Source organism: Hypomesus transpacificus, chromosome 11 (assembly GCF_021917145.1).
Source record: "Hypomesus transpacificus isolate Combined female chromosome 11, fHypTra1, whole genome shotgun sequence".
NCBI classification, from domain to species: Eukaryota; Metazoa; Chordata; class Actinopteri; order Osmeriformes; family Osmeridae; genus Hypomesus; species Hypomesus transpacificus.
In genome coordinates this window covers 1,705,967-1,733,862 of record NC_061070.1, presented here as the reverse complement: position 1 = coordinate 1,733,862, position 27,896 = coordinate 1,705,967, and the positions used below count along the sequence as shown (strand labels likewise).

Below are 27,896 nucleotides of genomic sequence, written 5' to 3'. Positions count from 1 at the left end.
ACATGCAAATGATTATGTATTTGTCTGCTGTTTCCTAAGTTATAAATTGCTTATGTTGTGTTGATCCAAATTTACTATATTTACTATATTGGTTCTGTTAAATTGTCTTACCACCACAAACATCTAAACATTTAGTTCATAACATATGTCATTACATGCACAATGGTTGGGCCAGTTGTCATAATTGTAGGGTTAGGGCCTAATTCACCATAAAGAGCTTGTACATGTGCTGGCAGTTGACATCAGTAAACACATTCATTTATGTAAAAAAATGCACTGATCTATACTGAAAGTATCCACTTTAGTTTATATTGTTGTTCTGTTCACTAGACAGCCCCTTTGAAAGCAGCTGAATATCAGTCAGCCTAAAAGCACATTTGCTTCTGAATAACATTACAGAACACAGTGAACGGAGTGCAGAACGGCACTGCACTCCGTTGGGTTATAAAGAGAACGTATGCAGAATATGATCTTGGCAGAGTGTCTAGTTCTTTAGTTGAGTGTGGGAAACTAAACCCATTCTAATTTGTTTACACACATTTACATTAAGTCATTTAGCAGACGCTCTTATCCAGAGCGACTTACAGTAAGTACAGGGACATTTCCCCCCGAAGCAAGTAGGGTGAAGTGCCTTGCCCAAGGACACAACGTCATTTGGCACGGCGGGGATTCGATCCGGTAACCTTTTGATTACTAGCCCGACTCCCTCACCGCTCAGCCATCTGACTCCTACACACACGATTTCGGTAATTATTGGAGAGATGCTGAGATCACTGAGTGAAGTAGACCTGCTGCTCATAGTGGATCTGCTACGACAGAAAACACAACAAAAGATGAGATACTTGATATTTAATGTGGGCAGAGCAGTCACATGGAGGATCCTGCATCACCAGGCCACAAACAAAAAGCACTTTAAAACAAAATGTTTGCAACATCGCAAAACTAAATCTTATGTTACTCTAATAGAGGCACTATTACAGGATTTCCATAACAAATGAAAATATGATTAATAAATGTACAACTGAAAACATAAATAGCATTAACAAAAGCTACTTCACAGTGCTGGCTAACTGGATCATAACTGGAACTCTATATCCAATCATTCACATTCTCATTGGTTACCACATTTGATGAACATGGTAACCATAGCAACATTCATTACTTAATACAGACTTGAGGCCTCTCTCCCAGCACACCCCTTTCCCCTCACCATTCTGCCTCCCCCACAGCCTTGGAGAACACGTAGTCCCTCCCTCTGTAACACATCACCCCATCCTTCAAGTAGAACTTCCAGCGATTCTTACTGCGGTGGATCTGACAAGTAGGAAAACATTTTCAGTACCAAAAACACCCCAACACTGTACACTAACCACCCCAACACTGTACACTAACCACCCCAACATTGTGCACTAACCACCCCAACACTGTACACTAAGTACATTAACCACCCAAACACTGTACACTAACTACCCCAACACTGTACACTAACCACCCCAACACTGTACACTAACCACCCCAACACTGTACACTAAGTACACTAACCACCCCAACACTGTACACTAACCACCCCAACACTGTACACTAACCACCCCAACACTGTACACTAACCACCACAACACTGTACACTAACCACCCCAACTCTGTACACTAACCACCCCAACTCTGTACACTAACCACCCCAACACTGTACACTAACCACCCCAACACTGTACACTAATCACCCCAACACTGTACACTAATCACCCCAACACTGTACACTAACCACCCCAACACTGTACACTAAGTACACTAACCACCCCAACACTGTACACTAACCACCCCAACACTGTACACTAACCACCCCAACTCTGTACACTAAGTACACTAACCACCCCAACACTGTACACTAACCACCCCAACACTGTACACTAATCACCCCAACACTGTACACTAACCACCCCAACACTGTACACTAATCACCCCAACACTGTACACTAACCACCCCAAGACTGTACACTAAGTGCACTAACCACCCCAAGACTGTACACTAAGTGCACTAACCATCCCAAGACTGTACACTAATCACCCCAACACTGTACACTAAGTACACTAACCACCCCAACACTGTACACTAAGTACACTAACCACCCCAACACTGTACACTAACCACCCCAAGACTGTACACTAAGTGCACTAACCACCCCAAGACTGTACACTAAGTGCACTAACCATCCCAAGACTGTACACTAACCACCCCAACACTGTACACTAACCACCCCAAGACTGTACACTAACCACCCCAAGACTGTACACTAAGTACACTAACCATCCCAACACTGTACACTAATCACCCCAACACTGTACACTAACCACCCCAAGACTGTACACTAAGTGCACTAACCACCCCAACACTGTACACTAAGTACACTAACCACCCCAAGACTGTACACTAACCACCCCAAGACTGTACACTAAGTACACTAACCATCCCAACACTGTACACTAATCACCCCAGCTCTAGACAGGCTGACCCATGCACCACTGGGATTACCTTGTCATACTGGCACACAATGACGTTGTCGGTGTCAAACAGGTCGGGGATGTCCTGCTCACTGACATCATCTCCAGAGTTCAGAGGGTCCTGGGATCGAACACAGGTAGAGACAGGTGAGGGTGAGACAGGTGAGGGTGAGACAGGTAAGGGTGAGACAGGTGAGGGTGAGACAGGTGAGGGTGAGACAGGTGAGGGTGAGACAGGTAAGGTAGAGACAGGTGAGGGTGAGACAGGTGAGGGTGAGACAGGTGAGGGTGAGACAGGTGAGGGTGAGACAGGTGAGACAGGTGAGAGTGGGACAGGTAAGGGGAGGACAGGTGAGGGGAGGAAAAGATGTCTGGGACTGTTCAACGCACACTTTGGTACGACTTTGGGAAGATAACCATAACAATATGAAATGCACGGACCAGTGGTTTAATACTAACATGTTTAAACACAAGGCTGGTGAAACAAATCACATTTATCTTAAAATTCCAGAAAACTAACTTTTCCTGGATTTATAAACATTCCCCAAGGACTACACGACTCATGGACACTATTTCAATGACAGTAGTTGATGTGTTATAATGTGTGGTTTTCTCATTGTTTAGAATGTGGTTTTAATTGATAACTTCCTTTCAGGCAGAGTACGTTAGTTATCCGAATAATTGTATCATACTAAAAAAACATTTATGAATGTTGTATTGTTATATTTTGAAGATTAAGCAATGCATGAACGTTTCAAACACTGAAACCAAAGTTACCGGCCATTTGACACCTATACGTGAATGTCAGAACAACGCCCAGCTTGAGTAACAGACCAATGAATGTACGTATTCACCTTCACAAAGATAACCCCCTTTCCTCGTGGATTGTAAAAACCCACAACGAACAATCACTCCTGCTTTTTCGTAGGACTCTCACTCCTAACCTATTCTTCTAAATCAGCAACTCACTGGACCACCGGGAACTTTGACGAAAGATCCCTTTGTTCTATATTACGGACCGTTTGACTAAGAACACGGAACTTTGACCCCTTCTTCTCACGACAAAAGTATCTGCGACTAGCTACATTTCTTACTAGTGACATTGGCATGTTGTGGTTTAATTTGTCTGTTTGATTTAGTTTACAAATGATTGAACCTAACTCCCGTTAGGATTCCCGTTACACTAGATTTTCCACCAGTGTTCACGAGGCCCCTCTCTCTCCTTCCCCCAACCCACGCGTTCTTCACAAACCCATTGTGTATAATTGTTCTATTCAAACCCAAGACTAACCCATACATTCTCTGGTATTGTTCATGACAATTACATTTTTTTTTTTTTTATAAATCATTGTGTATACTACTCGTATTATCCCATATGTTATCTGATCTGCTCTACTTTCATAGAATTCATTACTTAAGAGTTAACTGATTATTACTAGGGGTGCTCCGATCAGGATTTTTGGACCGATCGCTAGAAGCATTATCGGCCGATAACGAGTACCGATCTTTTATCTTATCCTAAATCCTTACAGCCCCTTAGGATTAATTAGACCTTGTACCGTTAGTATAGTTAGACTTGTACACCACTATTCAAGATATATGATACCTATATGTTGAATGTACGCTCCTTCCTGCCAAAGTAAATTCCTTGTCTGTGCAAACCTTCATGGCGATTAAACCCCATTCTGATTCTGATTAAGGGGTCTATTTGAAGCCTTCTATTAATCATGTAGCATTATATATTTAACTATTCTTAAAAACAATGTATATTAAGTATAACAATGAAGAGATTATAAAATATCATGATTTAACAACTTTAATTAGTGGCAGGAAACAGAAAATCTCTCTTACTTAGAGACGCTTTTCAGAGACGCAACATAAACCATAGCAGCCTATGCTGGGTTATTGACAACCGCTTATAAATAAACAAATGTAACTATCCTGCCAAATAATAAATTACAAAAACAGAATAAAAAGAGTCTTTATACATTTTTACTTTAGACTATACAATCTGCAACATAAAAGGCCATAGTCAAAATATTGTTTAAAAATGTTCTCTGCAATTAGGCAGGGTCGGATGCAGCCTGCTTTGACTGGGGGGGCAGTGAACATTTCTGGGGGGGCATCATGATTATGGAAGGGGGTCGTATAATTTTTTATATAACTATAGACGTTATAGACGTTATACACATTCGGGGCTTAACCTTTTCTGGGAGACTGTTAATGTGCCTAAAAACGCCTAAACAGCATACCCAAAGTAAATTGACTGCTGTTCTTGAACCATTTGGAGTACATGCATGTAAATGGACTCTTTTGAAAGCTGACACTCTGAAGTTATGTTCCTTGTTGTCAGGACCCCTGTCAGTCCTACTGGTGTTGAGTAATAGAAGCTTGAACACAAGGAAAGTGAAAGTTTCTATTTCCGCCTAGATTTTGTTTTGAAAACAGAGGCCTGAAGAGGCCTAGAGGTGGTAGGTATTAGCTGGAAGACAGAATTGGACCACAGGTTGAAGCCTTACCCAATTCAGATCAAAAGTCAAACATAATACCACAATATATTCATATTTGACACATGTTTTTATAAGAGCACATCCAGGCGTTTTCTAAAAGGGCCTTTTGGAGACTCCAGAATGACCCTTCTAACCAAGGTCAAATTCTTAGGATAAAAAGGTATAATTGTTATCTCTAATGAAAGGTGGTCCTTAGAACTATCATATATAACAGCTAAATCCCTCATTAGTATTACTGAAACACAAAAACTGAAGCATGAACACATTGGAGTGATTTATCTGATTCCCAGGATTGGCACACAAAGAACACTGACATATTGCGCAATCGACTTTTATTTTGAAGGCTCCACAAAACCTGGCATATGGGGTATCGCCATTTACAGCTAGCGCTAAGCTACAAGGATAACTAGCTCTTTTCAGAGTCAGTCCAAGCCAGTTAGAAAAAATCGTGTAGAGGGGGCGGGGGGGGCGGGGGGGGGGGGCTGGACCTAGTTGGCTTTAGAGGACTGTCACCGGGGCATGGAAGCTCCTATTGGCTAAACCAAGGTGTCTATCAACAGGTCAGAGTGTAGCGGGCGGGCCCGCACGGAAAACAGGTTAACCCAAACCCATGACATATCCTAAGTTTGATCTGATGCTGGATAGGATCCTTCACAGTGCTCGCGCGCACAGCGAAATTTTGGGGCATTCATTTCAGCGCAAAATAGTTTTTTGAGCTCTATGTAAAAGAAACCGCTGCCGTTTTCCAATTGGTATAAACCTTGTCTATGAAGGTGATGTCTTTATCATTCTGGCTCCAAATTGTCGATAGAGGAAGCAGAAACATGCATGTAGCTTGACTGAGTATTCTAACCAAGTTTGAGAGCGATGCCCTAGGACCTTGGCTGAAAATGCGCATGGGGTACGTTTGCAGAACAGGCTGCATTGGATTCAAACCATGCTCGCCTTCACCCACAGCAGCGGTAACGTTGGTACCGAGAGAAAGGGAAGTGCTTCCACTAGGACCAGCAAGCTCTGCCTGCTCTGGAGTATGACTTTAATATCCATTGTTGCAGGGGCAGTAGTAGATGGTTTGGGGATCAGAAATCGATGCATGATAAAACGTGTTTCTTGTAGCTAGGCCTACAAACACGCACGCAAAGAACAATCGATGGCTAACAAAGCTAAAAGACTACTGTTAACGTCTTTAACCCGTGTGTCTTCTATGAAAACAAATAAAGATTACAACTGAAACAGAAGTATGAAATTCCAGGGTCTAACATTAAACATCAATGCTACACTTAACTATTCGTCAAAAGCCCTCCACAATAGACCGATGTACAATAACTTCGAGAACAAGTGAGCGGCAAGAGATTCGAGGTTGATTTCACTTTTATCGATAAACGTGGATGCGGAGCTCTAACCATTGTTGGCCATTATCAACCAGACAATCACTGGGGAATCTTTTAAAAAGATTGGTAAAAAAAAAAAACGCATAATACTGAAAGCACTAACAGACTGCGGCAGAAATCTGGGGGGGCGCGGCAGAAATCTGGGGGGGCGCAGCCCAGCCCCCCCCTGGATCCGGCCCTGCAATTAGGTAGGAGATAAAGGACCATGGGCAATAAAGTGCACAGCAAAAAAAAATAAAAAATTATCGCCCTTTATAGTGAATACCGATCTCAGTATTTAAAAAGATAATCGGCTGATAATGATCGGCAACCTATCAATCAGAGCACCCTTAATTATTACAAAGGTTATTAAACTAGGTTCCCTCAGCCCCTTTAAACAAATTCTGAGGTGGTGCCCAAGATACTTTATAATAAATAAAGTTATTTCTAATAAATAAAGTTATTTCTATCTAAAAATGACCAAACCCCGCTCCAGACATCTGAAAAATAGCTTCAGTGGTCGTTAAACAGTGGCGTCCATTATGAGTAAACTAGCTTGCTGCCTTCTAATATTAATTCCAAGTTCACTAGCAAACTTAATTTTTGGACCTTTGTATTTCTCAAACCCTGCATACGGCCATGACCACAGCCACTGCCGACGTGACAAGACAACCTGTAGACTATCACTTCAATTTATACATCAAGGTAATGACAAATACCGAGCTAGCTAACTAACCAAATGGGGACCCACATCAAACGGCTAGCTCTTGACACACTCGTCAGGAATTTCAAACATGAAGATCTAACATGTAGAGTTAATACAAATGTATGTAGATACTAGTGTCTTAAGTCACAGTACCAACATTTCAATTTCCACTCCCCCACCCATCTTCCCTCCCCTCCACCACATCTTCTCTCCTCCCCTCCTCCACATTTTCACCCTCCTCCCCTCCTCCCCTCCTCCACATCCTCACTCCATTCACCTCCCCCACATCCTCACTCTCCTCCCCTCCTCCACGTTCTCACCTCCTCCTCCAGCTCCAGTCCATCGCTGTCACAGTGGGAGGTGTCGTCATCACTGCTCCCCTCCGCCTCATGTAGAGCTTTCAGGGCTTCCGCATTGATTATTCCCAGGTACTCATTCTCTCCCATCACCTCTCTACCTTCCTCCTCTTCTTCCATCTTCACCCCTCTATCCTCCTCAAGCTTCCCTCTCTGCCCCTCCTCAAACTTCCCTTTCTCCCCCTCCTCTAACTTCTCTCTTTCCCCATCCTCAAACTTCTCTCTCTCCCCTTCCTCAAGCTTCCCTCTCTCCCCCTCCTCCTCCTCCTCCTCCTCCTTCTCCTCCTCCAAGTCTGACAGGTCTGCAGAGCCATCCAGCTGTACCAAGTCTGACAGGTCGCTGTAGTTGTAGTCTCTCAACACATCCACCTGTAGGGAGAGAGGAGGGAGAGAGCATGAGGGAGGGGAGAAAGGGAGAGGGAGCGAGAGAGGGCGGAGAGAGCATGATGGAGGGGAGAGGGAGTCAAAGAGGGGAGGGGGGTGCATGAGGGAGGTGAGAAAGGGAGAGGGAGTGAGAGAGGGGGGGAGAGAGCATGAGGGAGGGGAGAAAGGGAGCCAGAGGGGGGGGGGTGCATGAGGGAGGTGAGAGGGGGGAGAGAGCATGAGGGAGGGGAGAAAGGGAGAGGGAGCGAGAGAGGGCGGAAAGAGCATGAAGGAGGGGAGAGAGGGAGCCAGAGAGGGGGGAATAGGGAGCCAGAGAGGGAGGGGAGAAAGTGAGCGAGAAAGATGTGGATGGACTGCTGAACTGAGATGCCGGCCTGCATGTTGAGACAGACTGGTGAGGTGATGTCCAGGTGCTCTCACCTTGGCAGGGTGGTGAGGGAGCTCCTCCACATCACTCAGCCCTCCTGCCCTGGCAGCACCATCCTCCTCCTTCACCATCTGCTCCACCTCCTCCATGATGCTGCTGAACTCTGACCCCTGGTAATCAGCCAGCTGGCCTGAGAGGCAGGAGGACATAGACATATCTACAGGCTGGGGGCTGAACTCTATCCCCTCCAGGGTGAATTCTCCATCGAAAGGGCTGTCTGAGGAATCCTCATGTGGAGCCTGGGCATGGTACTTGGGAGGGGAGAGGGGGGCCAGGGGCTGGGCCTGGGGCAGGTGGGAGGCCTGGGGCCAGAGCAGGTGGGGGGCCTGGGGCTGGGAGAGGGCCCCCTGGGGCAGTTGGCTATGTGAAGGCTGGGAGAGGGCCCCCTGAGTCTGGGTCTGAGGCTGGGAGAGGGCCCCCCTGTGTGTAGGCTGGGTGTTGTGTCCTGCAGCCCTCCAGAGCTCCACCTCAGGGCCCCGAGGCACCGCTCTGATGGGCAGTGAGGGACGGAGGGCAGGGGGGAGGGGTGCCTGGGAGGGGGGCCGAGGCACTTCCTTCCTCACCACAACGCTCTGGGGGGGCCGGGTAGGGGGCCCCCCGGGGGCCTGGGTCACCATCACCGGGACGTTCACCTTGTACAGCTGACCTGCACCAGGCAGAGGACAGGAAATGTTTACCTCTTACCTCTTCAGAATGGGTGGCTGAACATGAGGGCCCCATGGCTGAGGGCCCCATGGCGTCTCACCTGAGGCGGTCTGGAGGGTGACCCCTGCAGGTATCTGGATGGGGTAGCTCACCCCTGGAGGGAGGGAGAAGGTTGCCATGGTGCCCGAGTTGCTCTACTCAACAACACAAACATTTATACATAAAAATACACCAGATACATCAAATTACTAAAGATACTGAAGTATATAGCACAGGGGTAGAGCGTTAAACTGCAGATCTTCAAAATCAAATCTCCCCTGTACATACCTTTTGATAAAGGCATTTGATACAATGATGCAATGTGCCTCCAATTTTTTTGGAGGCACATTGCTAAAAAACAACATAAGTGTTTAAAATTAATGTTTGCTTTTCTTCTGTGAAGTACGGCACTCGAGGCTGGTCCATGTTTGTAATTGGTCATATTTTGCAAACACGTCCCTTTTTATGTGCACGCGCTCAAGTGGGGAATCCTCGGTTGAGTTAAGGAGTTAATAACCACCGTTATCAAGGTTGTTAGGCTTAGTGATGCAAGATAACGAGAATTGATCCCAGACGTGTAAAACTTGGTCTAACAGTGCCCAGTAGTACAGGGCCCTGGTCTAACAGTGCCCAGTAGTTCAGGTCCCTGGTCTAACAGTGCCCCTAGTACAGGGCCCTGGTTTAACAGTGCCCAGTAGTACAGGTCCCTGGTCTAACAGTGCCCAGTAGTTCAGGTCCCTGGTCTAACAGTGCCCCTAGTACAGGGCCCTGGTTTAACAGTGCCCAGTAGTACAGGTCCCTGGTCTAACAGTGTCCAGTAGTACAGGGCCCTGGTCTAACAGTGCCCCTAGTACAGGTCCCTGGTCTAACAGGGCCCAGTAGTACAGGGTTTAACAGTGCAGACTTCGAACTACTCTCAATAGGGGTTATGCGCAACATTCTAACGGGTTCTACAAAACAGATGTAACTACTTCCGGCCGGCCGCTTTTGAGGTAAACACAGCGTAGTTAAGGCCACCTACTATAGCCGGTGTTTAAAGCAGCTACCCTTAATTACAATTTCCCATGTACACAGGATTGCCAAACGGACTTCCAGAGCCCCGAGTACCCTGGGGAGTAGCCTTTTTTTTTGCTTGCAGACGATTACAACAGTCAAACCAAGACTGTACCTGTAGAAGTCCAAGTGGACTCAAAGAATGCAGTGTTTGGCAATCAACTGCAACAACTACCAGTGTGACAGTATTTATTTACAGCTCAATTTTGTCGGTAGCGTAATCTTATACACCTGCTAACTTTAACGTTTTTTTTGGCCTACTAGTAGGTTAGTAAACGTAATTCCTTCTAGGAACGATAGGTCCTAGCTATAGAAACCAGAATAATGATATGAATATGACACTAAATTAAAATGAGCTTCTTAAATTAATTTGCTGAATTCATATATTTCATTGATAACTTAGCACTAGTTGTGTAGCTATGTAGCCTACTGTAACGTTGTAGTTAATGTGTAGAGCTAGTGTTAGTGCTACCTCCTGGGAAACGGTCTAACGTTAGGCTATTATAACGTTATATGAGCTCATCACTTTATTCCTGTAACACTTAGCCTAATGTAGGGAGTAATACAACTTATAAAATCCTTGAACTTCCCTGTCAATATAAGTTATTTGGATCACCTAGCGCTGCAGAGACAGTACAGAAGTGAGAAGCGGAAACGATTACATCTGTTTTCCGGTCTGAACGCTGAGCGCTCCGCATAACCCCTATTCCAAGCTGTTGGGAGCAGATGATATGTACACACACGCAAAGGAAACTTACCTTGGTGGTGAAACTCCCGACACACTGACCTGCAGGGATGACGATAGAGGATGGGGGAGGATTAGAAGGTTGTACTAGTAAAAGATAAAACAGTACAGTGATGGAGAAACAAGAGAAGTGTCTCTCCTCACCTGCAGGTTTGGAAGCAGCCTGGCCATAGCTGGCTGGAAGCTGCAGCAGGAAGTTAGACGAGGTGAGGGTGTCCTTAAATCCCTCCACCGCATTAGACTGCATGACTTTAGACTCCCATAACTGACAGAACAAACCAGCGCTTCAAGATCGGTAATTCTGCCATTTAATTCTGTTTCTTTTCGGGGCAGTTGAGCTAGCACCGACCTGTCTTAAATCGGCCAGGACGCGGTCCTCCAGCCCCTCGTCTCCCATTATCTCCTGCATACTCTCAATCACGTCGTCAATGACGGACAGGTAGAGTTTAGGCTGGCGTGTGATGCAGTAGGATTTACTAAAACATCAGCTACTGCATTAAATATGATCAACTACTTAGCTGACCAGAGATGCGGTAGGAATACATCATTAAATATAATCAGCTAAGACAGACATGACGACAACGGCAACTCTGCTGCTAGCTACAGTAACTGCTAACACCGTTTACAAAGTTGCTAGAAACATGTTAATGACCAACGGCTTACCACTAGGCTTGAGTTTGACAGCATTTGTTCAAAAATGTATTTAAGACAAAATCATTGGATTCAACTTCAAACGGGTTTGGAGGTCAATTTGTTACCGAATGAACCACCTAACTAGAGCTGCAGACGTCGGCAGCGGTCGGCTGGCATGACTGGGCACGAGCAGGTGGTATAATCAAATGTGGAGTTTACCGCCATGTCACAAACACGGCCCTTCAATGAACACGCGCACAAGGAAAATATACTCTCATACAAAGTTTTAATCAGGTCTTTTCTTTTCTTTTTTTACTAAAGCCATACATCGATGCTTAAATATTTCATACAGTCCGAGAACCCAAAAGCAAAATAATTAATTTACAGTTTAGTAAAGCTATTTATCTATCTATATTCATAAAATATTGCTACGTGTGCAAAAAAACGTCCATGGTCAGCTATTCAACAGTTGCTTGTAGGGGATCAGGTAAAATGTTTAACGTTTCGTTTTAAGATAAAAACCCATTTTAATGCTAATGCAAGTCAAGAGCCCTCCTGTCATTTACCATGAATCATATTATGAGAGAAATGTAAAGTGCATTGGTATGGGGTAGGATTAAGTTAATAAAATACCAGGCCTAGGCTTATTAATAAATGTCTTCAACACCATATTAGCATTGGCGTAGCAACGGGGGAGGGTGGGCAGGCAAGCCCCCTAACTCACACAGACATTGATTGACAAACATTGAGTTGTTCTAAATACCCCCATTCAGCAGTAGAATACACTTTGCATGGTATAAACACTGTTGATACATGTGCCTCCACAGAATAACTAATTCTGCTTCCCTGTGATGCTCACAGCTCATAAAGCTTTTCTGAGTTACGGGGAGGTCTGTCAACTTGGAGAGACATCGTTACTATCCTCAGATGCTGGGCTGTGTTAAAAGGATGAACTATGACATCTAGAAACTGTTATTGCTCTCCTGTAGGCTTTTGTCCCTTTTAAATACATCCATCCTTCTGATGCTCACTGTGTCCTGCAGCCTGATGGCCTCTGAGACTCCATCTCTATCCACTTCTTCTCAATCTCCACCTGGAACCATACACACATGATATCATTCAGAACATTTAGCTAGTTTATATAAATTGTAAATATACGCCTACTGTATTATACATTGTTTTAATGTCATTTTGATGTGTATCAGTCACTATCAGTTGATATTGATAGTGTTCCTAAGAGCATTGCTAACGTATCGCTACCTGACAGTGACAGTGAGTCCTACTGATCACGTGTTTGTGGGGCTGGATGTCACTCTCGGTGCCCAGCGAGCGCACCCTGGTCTGGGATGCCAGGGCCCCGGTTGCCTGGTACTCTATGGAGGCGTAGGGGTACCAGTCTCTGGGCACGTCCTGGTCCGAGCCCAGCTCCAGCCGGCAGGAGAGGGAGTGTGGGTGCTCCACCGCTGAGGGGGACAGCTGCAGTTAGCCCAGCGTGCCACTAGAGGGAGCCGCAACCTACGCAATTGATTTTCTGCTGAACTTTCTATAGACCAATCATCACCCTACGTCACACAACTGTCAAGCAGGCTCAACTGCGCATGTGGGTTGCAAAAGACGAACTTCTCCCCGTTCTATTACTCTTGGAGTGTCGTTCAGGTCATAATATATGTCTGGCCACTGGATTGCAGGGCTTGATATTAACTTTTTGAGGCTCTTGGCCTTTGGACAAATACATTTACGTTCACTTGTCTACGCTCAAAAGTCACTTGACCCCGATACCCTTAAATAAATAGCCCGTCCAAGTGATCGGGCAAAACCATAGAGTTAATATAACTAGAGTAAGCTACTCTTGTCTTCCAAGATGGCGTCCCCATTCATTCCTATGAAAAGTGCTCAGTGGCGCAGTGAGGCAAGCGAGATCGCGAGACTGGACGCTGCCATCCTTCCACTTCCGTGTCTTCCTGTCTAACTTTAAACAGTGGCTCTTTTTTTCCCTAGCTCCGAGAGCTCATGTAAATCGGCTATCGGCCAATGTGAACTTTTGTGCTCGTGCCCTGTTAGTATCCGCCAGCACATTTGCAGGCAACTTTCATTGACTAAGCAAATAAATGGGTTGCTAGTTTACCCATTTCGGATTGGTTTCAAACTTAGCAAAAATCTGGAAAAATTATTCTATGAAAAAGCTAGTAGTATGAGCCGATTCGAGAATCAAACAAAAATTATTGGGGGAGATAGTTTTGTAAATGTTGAATGGAGTTAATAGAATAAAAACGACTGGAAAAGTCGGAAACCTAACAGTACATGCAATACCCACAATACCCACCCACATCCACCGGGGCCGTTGCTTCAAGCCGAGGGGCGAGGGGTGGGGGCTTGGGCAAAACTAGCGTGGCTAACGGAGGTCGCTTTCTCAGGCAAATGACGAATGAAACAGACAGGTTAAAGAAATCCGAGATTCTGGCTATCTTCACCAGACTCGTATCTACATTAGGCAGTCCTCCCTGACGTTTCTGGTGTAGAATGGAGTGAAATACAACATTGTGCACACTGCCAGTGAGCGAGTCTGACTGAGGCTAACGTCAAAACAGTGTAACTGGGATGTAGTCTCACTCAGATTGCCAGTTTAAACAAATCAGAAAAATAATCAGACCAGCTGACTAAAAGCAGAATTCCCATATCTCTTGAAAGCTGCCCTGCTCGACTTTTTAAATGTAGAATTGACTGTAAAAGTGTAAAATTATGAACTTTGTGACATGACGTGAAGATATGGTTGCCGCTCGACTATGCGGTCTGTACCGGGCGATATTCTCACTCAAATTTCAAGACTTTCGTGACCCAAATCAAAATTCTGATGCAACAGATCATTGGGTAATCGCTTTCTCTCCTAAAGGCATGTCCTCCTCGACGCTTTTGGTCTTTTTAAATCGAACTATTTGTATTATCCGTGTGGTCCGTTTGCCATTTGAAATGCTATCCTTTCCCAGTTTTCTGCAGCCACAGTGTGCGCGCATCCCAATTGTTTACAAACAAATAATTGGTCTATATGATCCATTTAAGTTGTTTTGTAAATGATACAGGACAGCGTAGTGTGGTTTTGGACAGGGGGTCATATGACCTTAGTGGCAGAGCATCTGTTGTCTTTGTTTGTCTCTGTGTGGAATGCTTAATACACATACAATACTAATACATGTAATTAATACATATATACTTTCATAATAAAATATGGTATTCATACCTCCAACTCTATGGACTCGTAATACATAATGATAACATATAGGGGGAGGGGTATAACTTAGTGGAAGAGCATTGGACTCAAATTAATGCAGACATAATATCCATCAGTTAAAGTGTGCCAGAGTCTTACCCATGTTCTTAACAGGCAGCCTGTCGATCCTCCAAACGATGGCCGAGTAGACGTTCTCGTACTTAACCGTGCCAACCGTCACCTGAATGACTGGTTGAGAGTCTGCAGCGCTCACTGAGCCCAGACAGGCGTTCCGGTTCATACGGGCCTTAAGGGACTTCTGTCTCAGCAGTGCCACCGTTCGTGCCACCTTGACCCACTCTGGTGGCACTGGCACGCGCACCTGGACGTCCTCGCAGAGCGGAGGCCCGTCGGCCGGCCAGGAGGATGTCATGTTGAGGAAGGCCTGCAGCTCCACATAGGCTCCCTGCACGGTGACCGACGCCTTGATGGAGAAGGGCATGTCGGCTCCGGCCGGGGACAGGGTCCGGTACCGCAGCAGCTCCACCCTGCAGCCGTCCGGAGGACAGAACTTCAACAGCCGTGTCCTCTGGAACTCCTGCTCGCTGACACACCGGTGTAGGTGCCACTCGGAGATCTCCATCCAGGCATCCTCGGCCTCCTCAGGGCCATAGCTGGCGTCGCAGCGCAACAGGCCATGGTCGTTCAGTGCCAGGAAGCAGTCGCCTGCTCCGTTCAGGAAGGCCAGGCAGTGGACGTGGGTGTAGGTGGCTCGGTCCACCAGCACCCCGTCCTTGTCCAGCTGCAGCCAGACGTGGTCGGTGATGTGCAGGGAAAGCTCCTGCTCCTCGTGGTGGCGTCGCTGCAGCGGCGGCGGCAGCCGGAGCAGCTCCTCCTCCATGGCAGCCAGGAGGTCCTCCATGTCAGCGTGGTCCGTGGTGCCGAACTTCAACAGCTGCTCGGCTTCGGTTTCATGGCTCAGCTCCAGCTTGGGGTGGTAGCGCTTCTTCTCGGAGTAGGACACATGCTCCACCTTCACTGTGAGGATCTTGCGGGGCTCCCCATAACTTTCCAGCTTCAGCTTGGACAGCTGGCAGTGGGGGAGCAGCTGGAACTCCTTGAAGGGCTTCTCCAGGCCTTTCTCATAGTACATCTGCAGGATGCCACCAGGGAGGAGCCTGAGGTAGATGGGGCCCCACTGTCGGGATGACATGCGGTTCTTCTTCTCTGGTATCCGCAGCATCAAGGACCAGCCGTCCCGCCTCTGACTGCGGAACAGGCCCCGAGGGATGAAGGGAGACGGACCCTTGTGGCCCTCCTCTTCCTCTCTGCACCCGGACCTGCAGGCCTCTCCTCGCACCACTCCGTGATCCTCCTCTGCTCGTAGGCCCTCCAGCTTATGGCAGATGTAGGAGTAGGAGTTCTGCAGCAGGTCTCTCTGGGGCTCCTGGCCGTCCTTGGTCCTGATGAAAAAGCGCGGAAGGCTTGAGCCAGACTCGGAATCTGAGGAGGAGCTTCCGGAGTCAACGCAGGTCCCTGCACCCTCCCAGAACGGGTTGAAGTGTCCGGGCTCACCCTGGAAGACGGGGAAGGGACGGAGGCCCTCTGAAGGCTCTGGCAAGGCCGGGGGGGAGGAGGCATCAGGGCCTGGGGAGGGGCCGGTGGCCGTGGAGGAGCTGGAGAAGCTACGGAAGAAGTCGTTCTGTTCCCAGGGGCCGCTCAGGGTGGAGGCGGGTCCACTGAGCGGCGTGCTGAGTGGTGTGCTGAGCGGCGTGTTGCAGGGCACGCAGGCACCCCCCTCCAGGCTGCAGAACCCAGCAGGAGACTCCAGAGGGGGGAAGCTCCAGGAAGAGTCTCCTACGGGCGGGAGGACCAGCTTCAGACCATTCGGACGGGGAACCGAGTCCTTTCTTGACCCTGGCGACTGCAAGGGCTTCTGGGGGAACGGGGGAGGTGACCCGTCATCCTCAAATGTCACCCAGTTAGAGCTCTTCATTGAACACATGCCGAGGGCTGTCTGGTGAGCAGGGACGAGTCAGCGATTCCTTTCCCACAACTTTATCACTCACCGCCTTGAAGGCCTTCTTCTTCCTGGCTGTGGAGAAAACAAATTGGCATCTGTTTAAACTGTTAAAATGTTTTCACTGTGAATAACACCAGAACAGGCAGGAGAGGAGAGTGATCCTCCTGTCCCCAGCCCCTGTTCACCTCTCATCCAGAGGAGGATACATTGAGGCCCAATCCCAATGTCCAGCCTCAACTCTTAGCCCTGAACCCCTCACAGACTTACTTGACGTAACATGGTAAGTGATAAAGTGCAAGAGAGCTCAAAATGCTCAAAAACTGGAATGGGACAGCACTTGGCATCATCTGTAAAATAGTAATGTTGCTGGATCAAATCTGAAGAAAGTATACTTGGAATGTATCATCAAAGTACAAACTACAGTTCTGGCTAAAGTAACCATCAGTGAGCTTTGTATTTAAATGAACATGTTACAACTTTTATTTCTAACCATGTTTAGGTCAGGGTTGATTGCTCCTTTCAGGCTTGTTTGTTTACTATTCTTTTTATTTCTTGTCTTACTAATGCTCAGTGCCCGTGATGCAGTCGGTGATTAAGATATCATTGAAACACACAAATTCAGAAGTATAGATAGTGTATTGTGCCTGTGATAAAATTGAAGGCACACACACACACAGATTTCTGGAATTATAGATAGGGTACAGTGCCTGTGATGATGTCGGTGACACAGATTTCTGGAATTAATAGATAGTGCAGTGCCCATGATGCAGCTGGTGATGACATTTTTCTCAGTGGTTTTGGTACCTATATTTCTCAGATCACAATGGAAATTCTCATCTCTGAAGTACTGGTTCAATCTCCACATCTATTCTTGTCAAATTGCCAATGTTGTGGTAGCCTACATTCATGCAAATGATTACATAGCCTTTTTTTTTTTCTGCTGTTTCCTGGCATATAATACTATTGCAGTGGGACAGCCCTAAGCCCTCACAGACTTAACGAGAACGCACCTCAAAGTCTGTGAGTCTGTGAGGGTGGACATTGGGTTTGGGCCATAGACTGTACTGACTACAGCTTGGAGAGGTGATGGCAGCAGCTGTTCTGATTGGTAGAGGACAACAGGTGTGTGTGTGATTAGTAGAGAAGAGTACAGCTGCTCTGATTGGTAGAGAGGAGGACGGGAGCTGCTGGACTGGTAGAGATGAGTAGAGCTGCTCTGATTGGTAGAGAGGAATAGAGCCAGAAGGGCTTAATGACCTCTCATTATGAGGTATGCAGAGCCATGTTCCCAAACGTGACGTGTATCATTTGCAACACCTTGTTTGTGAATGGGTAGAGTAAGATGATGGTTTGAATTTCCTTTCTCTTAAGGCTTTTCATTAACCATAACTCACCACAAAGCAGTCTAAAGAACTCCAGTATTCCAGTAGGTGAGATGAGAGATGGCAACACTATTGTTTGTGTGTACCCGGATGGTACAGGGAATCCTCTTGGCCTTTACTAGGGATGAGTCACAGCAGCAGATAACCACCTCTGCTCTGCAGACGTCCGTGTGAACTGACCGGGCTGAGAACATCTGCTGCTGCAGGAAGTTCTGGAATATTCAAGACAGCTGGTGAAATGTGGAACACTTTTCAATTATAATTGTGTGCAAGAGGAAGAGGATTCTAGTGCGTAATTCTACATTCATGGGTCCAGTCATGCGTGAAACATAAATGTGCAAATGTGGCAAACGTTTGTGGGAACCTCATTTCTATACTGTTTCCCATGGTTTAATATTTGGCTAAACATCCCGATAATTTGTGGCTCGGGATAATGAGAGAAAACATCAGGGAACTGTTAATAAATGCAGGCTGTATTATGGGATGCTTGTTGCCAAGAGGTGGAAACGTAGTCCTAGGCTGTGATGTAATCCAGTGCTACACCCACCTGATGATTAGCTGCCATGCTGTAATCAGCTGACTAGCCAACTAGCAGCCACAAATTCCTCTGCAAGTCAGTCAGGTAGACCTAACTCCAGCTCCCTATCCCCAAACTCAGCCACAGCCTTGACCCTAGTCCCAGCCCTCACAGTGCCTGCGATGATGTCGGTGACACACAGAGATTTCTGAAATGATAGATTGATAGTGCAGTGCCCGTGATGCAGCTGGTGATAACAATTCTAATCAAAGTCTTTGGTACCGATATTTCTCACATCAAAATGTTAATTGTCATCTCTTAAGTACTTGTTTATGGAGGATTCTAGGGGGCAAAACAAAATAAATAAATACATAAATAATTAATTAAATAATTGAATGGCAAGACACTCGTCACCAAGTCAGGGGCGGGTTAAAGCCCCTGATTGGTGGTTCAACTTCAATCAACTGCTTTTGACTAATTCAAGATGACTAGTGCGGATTCAATGAATGAAATATTGCATGCTACAGTGGTCGAAATGTTGGCGGTAGCTGAAGAGATGAGGCAACTGCCAATTCACTTTTTTTACATCATATTGAGAGCTTCGCTGAAATTATAGCAATGATATCGGCCCTGACTGACACAGACATGAATGAAAATGTGTTCACGATCCTCGGCGAGATGGTACTGCATAGGGGTGGGTTAATCAATCTCAAGCAGTGGCGGTTCTAGACACATTTTACTGGGGGGGCCAAAGGGGGGCCTGTGTTTAATCAGAGGGGCACATTAAAAAACTACGGAAACAAATGATATTTAAAAATTAAACATCTTTAATTTTGCATTACATTAAAATCATACAAACGGTTCGGGCTTTCCCTCTTCCAGCTCCTCAGCTCTCTCAATACCTTGATGTTTCTCTCACTTTTTTATTTACTGGGGTAAAAATGGCTGCCATGTCCCTTCCTCGTTTCATGATGACTACTAGAAGAAGAACAATTTGTAAAAATAAAAATAAATATTCAGTTAACTCACGGCGGCCACAGGGGGGGCCAGGGAAATTTTTACAGGGGCACTGGCCCCTGTAGGCCCCCGTACCGGCCCTGATCTAAAGAAGGCTATTGATAGTATTAATGCCAACGTTGGTATCAGTATTGATTGATACTGGCGTGATGAGATCGATACTTTTCAGTAAGTTTCAATTTCTGTTCTCTACATTCAGTACACAACTCCCTTTACATCATAGTGGTTGTGCAAACTCCGCTCCTCTCACTTAGCTCAAGCTCACTTTGCCCTTCCCCTGCTAGGCTGTTGTTGCCGGCGTGCACATGCAGTAACACAATTCAGCAGCACACTATACTAACAGTATTTTTGACAAAACTCTTTGTCCTGTGTTTTATTATGATCGTAATCATGAACAATTAATTACAAGAAAAATCATTCAATGATCATGAAGAATTTCAATTTTCATCCCAAACAAAAGTCTACAAAAGCAGATACACTGCTTTTCTAAGTAAAAAGTATCGGTATCGGCAATACTGGCCCTGTATTTCCTACTTGGTATCGGATCGATACCACAGTTTGCAGTATGAGGCTGCAGAGTGATACTATAGGATCCCTCTGGATCGAAGAGAGCTTGATCGACTGGTTGAGCCTGCCTGGTGTGTAATACTGTTCATTCACCAATCAGAGACTTTAACCCGCCCCCTGACTTTTGAGGGGTGGGACAGATTTATTTGCTGCAACAAGTTACACCGTGGATAAATGAAAGGATAAATAAATAAATGTGAACACATGAAAACGTAAATCTATAGGCTATACATACACACAAACACATGTAACATTTTATATATTTAGTATCTCATTTAATTTGTACTGTATACGTTTTGTATGTCAATTAGGCATTAAATTATATAATTGTTCATTGCCTTTGCATAAATAAGACATGACAACTGACCGGGGAGACTAAATTCGTAGGAACATTGTCCCTGTCGTATGCCCGTTTGAGGAAAACGAAAAGAAAATGACCAAGGAGGTTAAAGTGGTAGGAATAGTGCCCATGTCCGTGATGCAGCTGGTTCAAAAATACGTATTTGTGAATTACCAATTGAAAGGTTGTCCAGTTAATTAGCTAACCAGTATTCAATCAGTATAACAGTCTTGGATTTTCTGTAGCGCAGTGACATAAATAATATTGTTTCTGTCAGATGCCCGTTTCCGGCTCGTTATATCCCTATGGTTTCGACTCGTGAGCCCAAACTGTGCAGCTCAGTCAACTCAAGATGGCTGAGACTAGATCGAAGAGAGCAAGCCAAACTGGCGGCAAATCATTTTATGGAAATGTCAAAATGCTTATCCAAACAACGTCAATCTCGGCACCGCACTCCATTGGATTTTAAAATGGCCACGTGCGAAAAATGAACTTTCCACAGTGCCAGGTTATTGAGATAACCGTCAGGAACTCTCTGCCCTACAATCCCATTTACACAATATACACAGGCAGATCGACAGACAGACAGACAGACACACACACACACACATTCCTGGCATTATTAGAGAAATACACACAGCTGAGACAGCTATCCTCAGAGAGAGGACAGAGGCTGAAAGAGGCTACCCTGTAATGCAGGGGTGTAGTTACGGGTAGGCCTGGCTGGATGCTTGACTGGCTGGATGCATGACTGGCTGGATGCATGACTGGCTGGATGCTTGACTGGCTGGATGCTTGACTGGCTGGATGCCTGACTGGCTGGATGCATGACTGGCTGGATGCTTGACTGGCTGGATGCATGACTGGCTGGATGCTTGACTGGCTGGATGCATGACTGGCTGGATGCTTGACTGGCTGGATGCTTGACTGGCTGGATGCCTGACTGGCTGGATGCATGACTGGCTGGATGCTTGACTGGCTGGATGCATGACTGGCTGGATGCTTGACTGGCTGGATGCATGACTGGCTGGATGCTTAACTGTCTGGATGCTTGACTGGCTGGATGCCTGACTGGCTGGATGCTTGACTGGCTAGATGCCTGACTGGCTGGATGCTTGACTGGCTGGATGCTTGACTGGCTGGATGCCTGACTGGCTGGATGTGTAACTGGCTGGATGCTTGACTGGCTGGATGCTTGACTGGCTGGATGTGTAACTGGCTGGGTGCTTGACTGGCTGGATGCCTGACTGGCTGGATGTGTCACTGGCTGGTTAGGTTTGTGTTAGGGTTACCCTAGATCCTCCCAGACACCTGCAGCTACTCACCCAACCCAGGCTACCCTAGAATTTGTTTTAAGAACTAAAAAAAAAAAATGCCTGACTGGCTGGAGGCCTGACTGGCTGGATGCCTGACTGGCTGGATGTGTAACTGGCTGGATGCTTGACTGGCTGGATGATTGACTGGCTCGATGTGTAACTGGCTGGGTGCTTGACTGGCTGGATGCCTGACTGGCTGGATGTGTAACTGGCTGGATGCTTGACTGGCTGGGTGCCTGACTGGCTGGATTTGTAACTGGCTGGATGCTTGACTGGGTGGATTCCTGACTGGCTGGATGCCTGACTGGCTGGATGTGTAACTGGCTGGATGCTTGACTGGCTGGATGCATGACTGGCTGGATGTGTAACTGGCTGGATGCTTGACTGGCTGGATGCCTGACTGGCTGGATGCATGGCTGGCTGGATGCTTAACTGGCTGGATGCTTGACTGGCTGGATGCATGACTGGCTAGATGTGTAACTGGCTGGATGCTTGACTGGCTGGATGCCTGACTGGCTGGATGCCTGACTGGCTGGGTGTGTCACTGGCTGGTTAGGTTAGTGTTAGGCCGAATCCCAATACTCCCCCTTACCCCTTACCCTTACCCCTTCCCCTTAGTTTTGCGCGTTCCCGTGAGAGCTAGTGGTGTCCAAATACTCTTTTGGAGCTAGGGGAAGGGCTAAGACTAAGGGGTATACACCCCTTAAAACCAAGTAAGATCGGGAGCTTACTTGAAACCTAGGGCTATGTGAAAACTGTGCGACCGGCAACAATGGCGACCAAATCATTCAGAGAGTCCGATAAATGTTATATTATCGGCTTAATTAATTGATAAAAAAATTATGACAGTCTTGTTTTGTGTTATGAAGTAGTCAGACATAGTCATGAACATATATATTTGCAACCATTTTCCTAATTGAAACGTTTCTAAAAATCGCTAGTTTGGTACGTTAATGTTACAGTTCTGAATTGCACAACAGTCCCACCTTTCTTTGACTAGCATGTCCACAGTTCTAAGTAAACTCCATTAGCAGCGAATTTCGTTTAATATCAGTGCATAACACTACTTGCTTTGGAGATATCGATACGTGCTAGATGACGTACCTGTAACCAAGTGGCGTCCCATTTCCTAGGGCTATGTAGCCCTTACCCCTTACTTTCGAGGGCCAAGGGGAAGGGGTAAATTAAGGGGAAGGGGTAAGGGGGAGTATTGGGATTCGGCCTTAGGGTTACCCTAGATCCTCCCAGACACCTGCAGCTACTCACCCAACCCAGGCTACCCTAGAGGAGAATCCCTTCTCAGCCTCCACCCCAGCCTCCACTCCAGCCTCTGTTAGCTTCTACCTCAGCCTTCAGTCGAGGAAGAAGAAGGCAGAGTTGAGGAATGTCAAATATATACAATGACAGTGTCATCTGGACAATGATAAGACAGAGAATGAGAAGTTGCCTCCACCAAGACTAGAGCAGACATTCCACACAGTCCACTGAGACTGTAGCATTCACGCAGGAAATACCAGGCTACTCACACACACACACACAACAAACATGGAGTCTTCATTGCTCTCACACACACACACACACAACAAATATAGTCTCCATTGCTTGCTCTCTCTCACACACACACACACACACACACAGTCTTCATTGCCCTCTCTCTCTCACACACACACAGTCTTCATTGCGATCTCTCTCACTCACACACACACACACACACAGTCTTTATTGCTCTCTCACACACACATACACATGGAGTCTTCATTACTCACACACACACACAAAAAACCTGGCCTCTTCACTGCTCACACAAACAACATGGCTTCTCTGTGAAGCGACACATCAGAATACCTCCTTCCTGCTCAGCTGACGGATGAGCAGAGATGAGGTTACTTTACACTGTACCTGGTGAACACTTTACACTGTACCTGGCAAACACTTTACACTGTAAACACTTTACACTGTACCTGGTGAACACTTTACACTGTACCTGGTGAACACTCTACACTGTAAACACTTTACACTGTACCTGGTGAACACTTTACACTGTACCTGGTGAACACTTTACACTGTAAACACTTTACACTGTACCTGGTAAACACTTTACACTGTACCTGGTGAACACTTTACACTGTAAACACTTTACACTGTACCTGGTAAACACTTTACACTGTACCTGGTGAACACTTTATACTGTACCTGGTAAACACAGACCATTCCTTGACTCTAAAACGGTAGAACTCTGCATTTCTGATCCTTGATCTTCTGCTGTACTTTCTATGTGCACTGTCGCTTTAGAACAAATAATATGCAAAATTAATAAAATATAACAACCTTAAACAAATGTCAACCATGTCATCTTTTTTATGATGGAACAGGCAGACATTTTTAGAAGACAACAAAGGCAGAAGTGGATAGAATTAATCACCCTCACATGTTTGGAGAAGATATTTTTGTTTTCCAACTCCCATGATCCAAATTATAATTTTGTAAAGTAGACGGTAGATTACCATAGCTGACCAATAGCATGGGGGAGGATCCCATAACTGACCAACAGGACAACAAGACAGAATAAGAGTCAAATCCAATTGAAAATAAGTATATGAAGCACCATATTCAGTTCTAAACACCGCACTAAGACACAGTTGCTGAAAGACAGAGTCAGTCAGTCAGTCAGTCAAATCCTTGGATAGAAGGAGAGCAGAGAGGCTTGTCTCCAACTGTCAGCTGGTTAAACAGCTCACTTAGACCACATACTGTTTGTTAAACCTAGTTTCTCTCAATTTCTGTTTCTGTCAGCTACATACATTCTTGAAGTCCCTTCAGGATCAATACAGTTAATTTTGGATATCCATCGGGGTCAATAAAGTGAATTTTGTATTTATTTCAGGATCAATAAAGGTAATTAAATGAATATATCATATGGATTCCACCGTCATCCTGCTCTGCGTATTCCACCGTCAACCTACTTTGAGTATTCCTCTACATCTCCTCTGCCGTTTCCTAGGTTTGTTATTTTACTGCTAATTTACAGCCTTTGTCTCTTTAGTGGCATCATATACATCTAATCTGTCTGTGAGGCCTGCTCTACTGAAACCTCCCTAAGCTGGCCCAACCCTGCCGCTGAATGTGGGCATAGCAATACCGCTGGTTACTGTGGATCAGGGAGGTGCTGAGCAGTGCATGATGGGAAGGGTCTGGCTTCACTCCTCCTCAGATGTAAACACGCTGTTCCTGTGAACACCCCAGTGTGATACGGATCTGCTTGGTTCTGATGCTCAACCCTGGGGCCTCCTGACCAAGATCATCAAAGTTTGGTCAGCGACAAATCAATTGCAATTAATTATGTTTATTTGTTGTTGTTAATTTGTATAATTTAGTTTATTAGTTAAATTCATTAGTATAGTTTTATCTATCTTAATTCCAGGAATGTGTTTGTGTGCGTGTGTCCCACCTCAGTTTCTCAGGGTTATCTGAAGCACCGGGCACTCCGCAAAAAATGTCGCAGATGTCCTCTTTATAATCCAACGGAGTGCTGTGCCGTGATTTAAGTTGTTCGAATCAGCATTTTGACATTTTAAAAGCAAATCCGTCTTTCACGTGCATCATCCCAGCCCCTACATTCCAATTGGTCCTCTGGTCATCCCTCGCCCCATGCAGCACTAGCGGCACTAGGATGCTGTATCAGAGGCTGTATGGTAACTTCAGTTAATGTTGTTTTGTTAATGAACTAATGCGATTAACTAATTAACTAAGAGCTTAACACACAGGAGTTAGAAAAGGAAAGGAAAATAGGGAAATTCAGTTTCGTTATTAAGAAGCGAATTCACTTTTACAACATATAATCAGCTGCTTTCAAAGGGGCTGGCTAGTGAACAGAACCACAATATAAAGTGGATACACTTTCAGAATAAATCAGTGAATTTTGAATCAACTCTGACATAAAAAACTGATAGTTCACATGTACATGCAAGCTTTGTATGGTGAATTAGGCCTACAATTATGACAACTGGCTCAACCATTGTGCATGTAATGAGTTATGTTATTACTAAATGTTTAGATGTTTGTGGTGGTAAGACAATTTAACAGAGAACAAACATAGTCAACTTGGATCAACACAACATAAGCAATTTATAACTTAGGAAACAGCAGACAAATACATAATCATTTGCATGTATAGGCTACCACTGCATTGGCAATATGACTAGATGATGGGGAGGTTGAACATGTACTTCAAGAGAACTTCAATTGTGATCTGAGAAATATAGATACCAAAACTACTGAGAAGACCAAATGCATCACGGGCACTACACTATTTATCTATAATTCCAGGAATCTGTGGGTGTCACCGACATCATCGCAGGCACTGTGCTTTCTCTATAATTCCAGGAATCTTTCTGCCACCAATTTTATCACGCCACTATGCACTATAGGGTTAATACACAAATACAGATTACTTGAACTATACATGCACAGCTCTGGGAAAAAATGAGAGACCACTGCACCTTTTTTCTTTCATTCAAAAAGGTTGCGAAGGAAAGTTTTGAGTAAGGAACAGAATGTCAACATTTGCAGTGGCATTTTACATTTTACCCTTCTGTTCCTCACTCAAAATTATAAGTGAAAACGGTGCAGTGGTCTCTATTTCTTCCACAGCTGTGCATGTGTAGTTCAAGTATACTGTATTTGTGTGTTTCACTGACATCTTGATCTTAATCACCGACTGCATCACGGGTAGGCTACTTTGCACAAGTTAGTTTAGTTTACTAATACGGAGAAGTCATTCTGAGACCATAGCCATTACAGATCATCTCTGGTTTATACGCAATATTATACAAATATACGTAAAATATTAATTAGGCCTCCAGTTTAAAAACTATAATATGAAGAAAAAAAACTATTACAGAAGACGTCAAATGGTTTATCTTCATCGACACTGAATGTAGTAGGCTATTTTGCTTTTAACCTGCGTATTGTTCTATCCACAACGGCTGTCTACTTCATCTGTCAGTTAAATTGCAGGCCGACGTGTTTCGGGATGAGAGCAAACTGAGAAAATTACCCATAAATGCCCACGAATTTGAATATGGGCCTCTTAAAGATAAGATATTTCCTCTACTCACGCATAGCAACAAAAAACTGTTTAGATGCGGTGTCTTCAGCCACCTCTCAAACTATTCAACCGTGATCGCTGACTCTTCCAGAAGAAAAACCTCAACAATTAAGTCTCTCCACTAAAGATTGTCATTTGCTGCTTTCGTTGTGCACAAATGGCAGAATAAACTAGAACAGTGTATAACACGGCATTCATTCTCGAAGACTTTTCCAACATTAATGTGAAATCGACAATAAGTATTACTAAATACCAACGCTGAGTTATATGGCCTAGGCTACTAAAGAGAACATTTTAAAACGGCCATGAAACATGACGTGGATTAGTCTAATGTCAATTCTCGGATCAGCCTATGAGAACTAAATGTATTTGCTAACTAATAGCCTAGGCTACAACTTGCTTTGTGTGGAACCGACGGAACACCATCCCGTTAGAGTTTACGCTTCGTTGGCACACAAAACACACAAAAACAACAGTAGACTACTTACATTTACAAGTCAGGTCATTGTGAGTTCCTTTTTGTCGAAGTTTAAATCCCTTTTTTTAGGTCGACCGGTTTCACTCAAAATGGCAGAGCGTAAAAGCTTCGGTGTTATTCCCCCTTCCCGATGTAGTAACGGGACAGCTAGCAGTGTGACATGCAGAGTGAACAGAGGATGCACACGATCCCCACACGATCCCCTCCCTCCTCTCAGCGCATGACAGAGCAGCTGGCGGAGGGAGTTCGTGTTTGCAACTAAAAATCCCTAAGGAGGTGAAGTGATGAAGGCAGTTTACAAAGTTTGTTTCTGTGTTGTAACGAGTTGTAGCGACTTACACTTTTATCAAATCAACACTATTTTCATTGCCTTTAGTCTACCTTCTGGGAAACTATTATCTTTTCTTTGAAATATAGCCGATATAAGCAGGGGCGGATCTAGAAAAATATTCATGGAGTGGCAAGAGGGTGGCAGGAGATTTTGAGGGGTGGCACCCCGTGGCAAAGGTGTGTGAGATCAAATTGAAAAAACTAAAGGCTGTGCAACATGTAGCCTATACATAGTCAGTGTAAACTC

The 27,896-nt window shown here is 45.3% G+C and overlaps 1 protein-coding gene across 1 annotated transcript; it reads right to left on the bottom strand.

The window, feature by feature from the left end:
* Nucleotides 1–765: 765 nt before the first annotated feature.
* On the bottom strand, nucleotides 766–27,572 carry LOC124473668 (stonin-1). Its single transcript, XM_047029303.1, has 13 exons — nucleotides 27,330–27,572; nucleotides 14,732–16,667; nucleotides 12,628–12,830; nucleotides 11,084–11,185; nucleotides 10,906–10,999; nucleotides 10,748–10,824; nucleotides 10,285–10,292; nucleotides 8,998–9,089; nucleotides 8,126–8,898; nucleotides 7,766–7,810; nucleotides 7,406–7,588; nucleotides 2,531–2,620; nucleotides 766–1,314 (listed from the first exon to the last, which is right to left on the bottom strand). The coding sequence occupies exons 2-13, from the start codon at nucleotides 16,575–16,577 to the stop codon at nucleotides 1,207–1,209; spliced, it is 3,621 nt and encodes a 1,206-aa protein (XP_046885259.1). The 5' UTR covers nucleotides 16,578–16,667; nucleotides 27,330–27,572; the 3' UTR covers nucleotides 766–1,206.
* Between the last annotated feature and the right edge of the window lie 324 nt (nucleotides 27,573–27,896).

Bases quoted from the DNA above. Each gene is read 5' to 3' on its own strand.
- LOC124473668 (XM_047029303.1), bottom strand. From the start codon at position 16,577: ATGTGTTCAATGAAGAGCTCTAACTGGGTGACATTTGAGGATGACGGG. The intron at 11,186-12,627 runs GTAGCGATACGT...ATCACACGCCAG, and splicing joins GGACTCACTGTCACTGTCAG to CCTAAACTCTACCTGTCCGT. The intron at 1,315-2,530 runs GTAATCCCAGTG...CCTACTTGTCAG, and splicing joins TTGTGTGCCAGTATGACAAG to ATCCACCGCAGTAAGAATCG.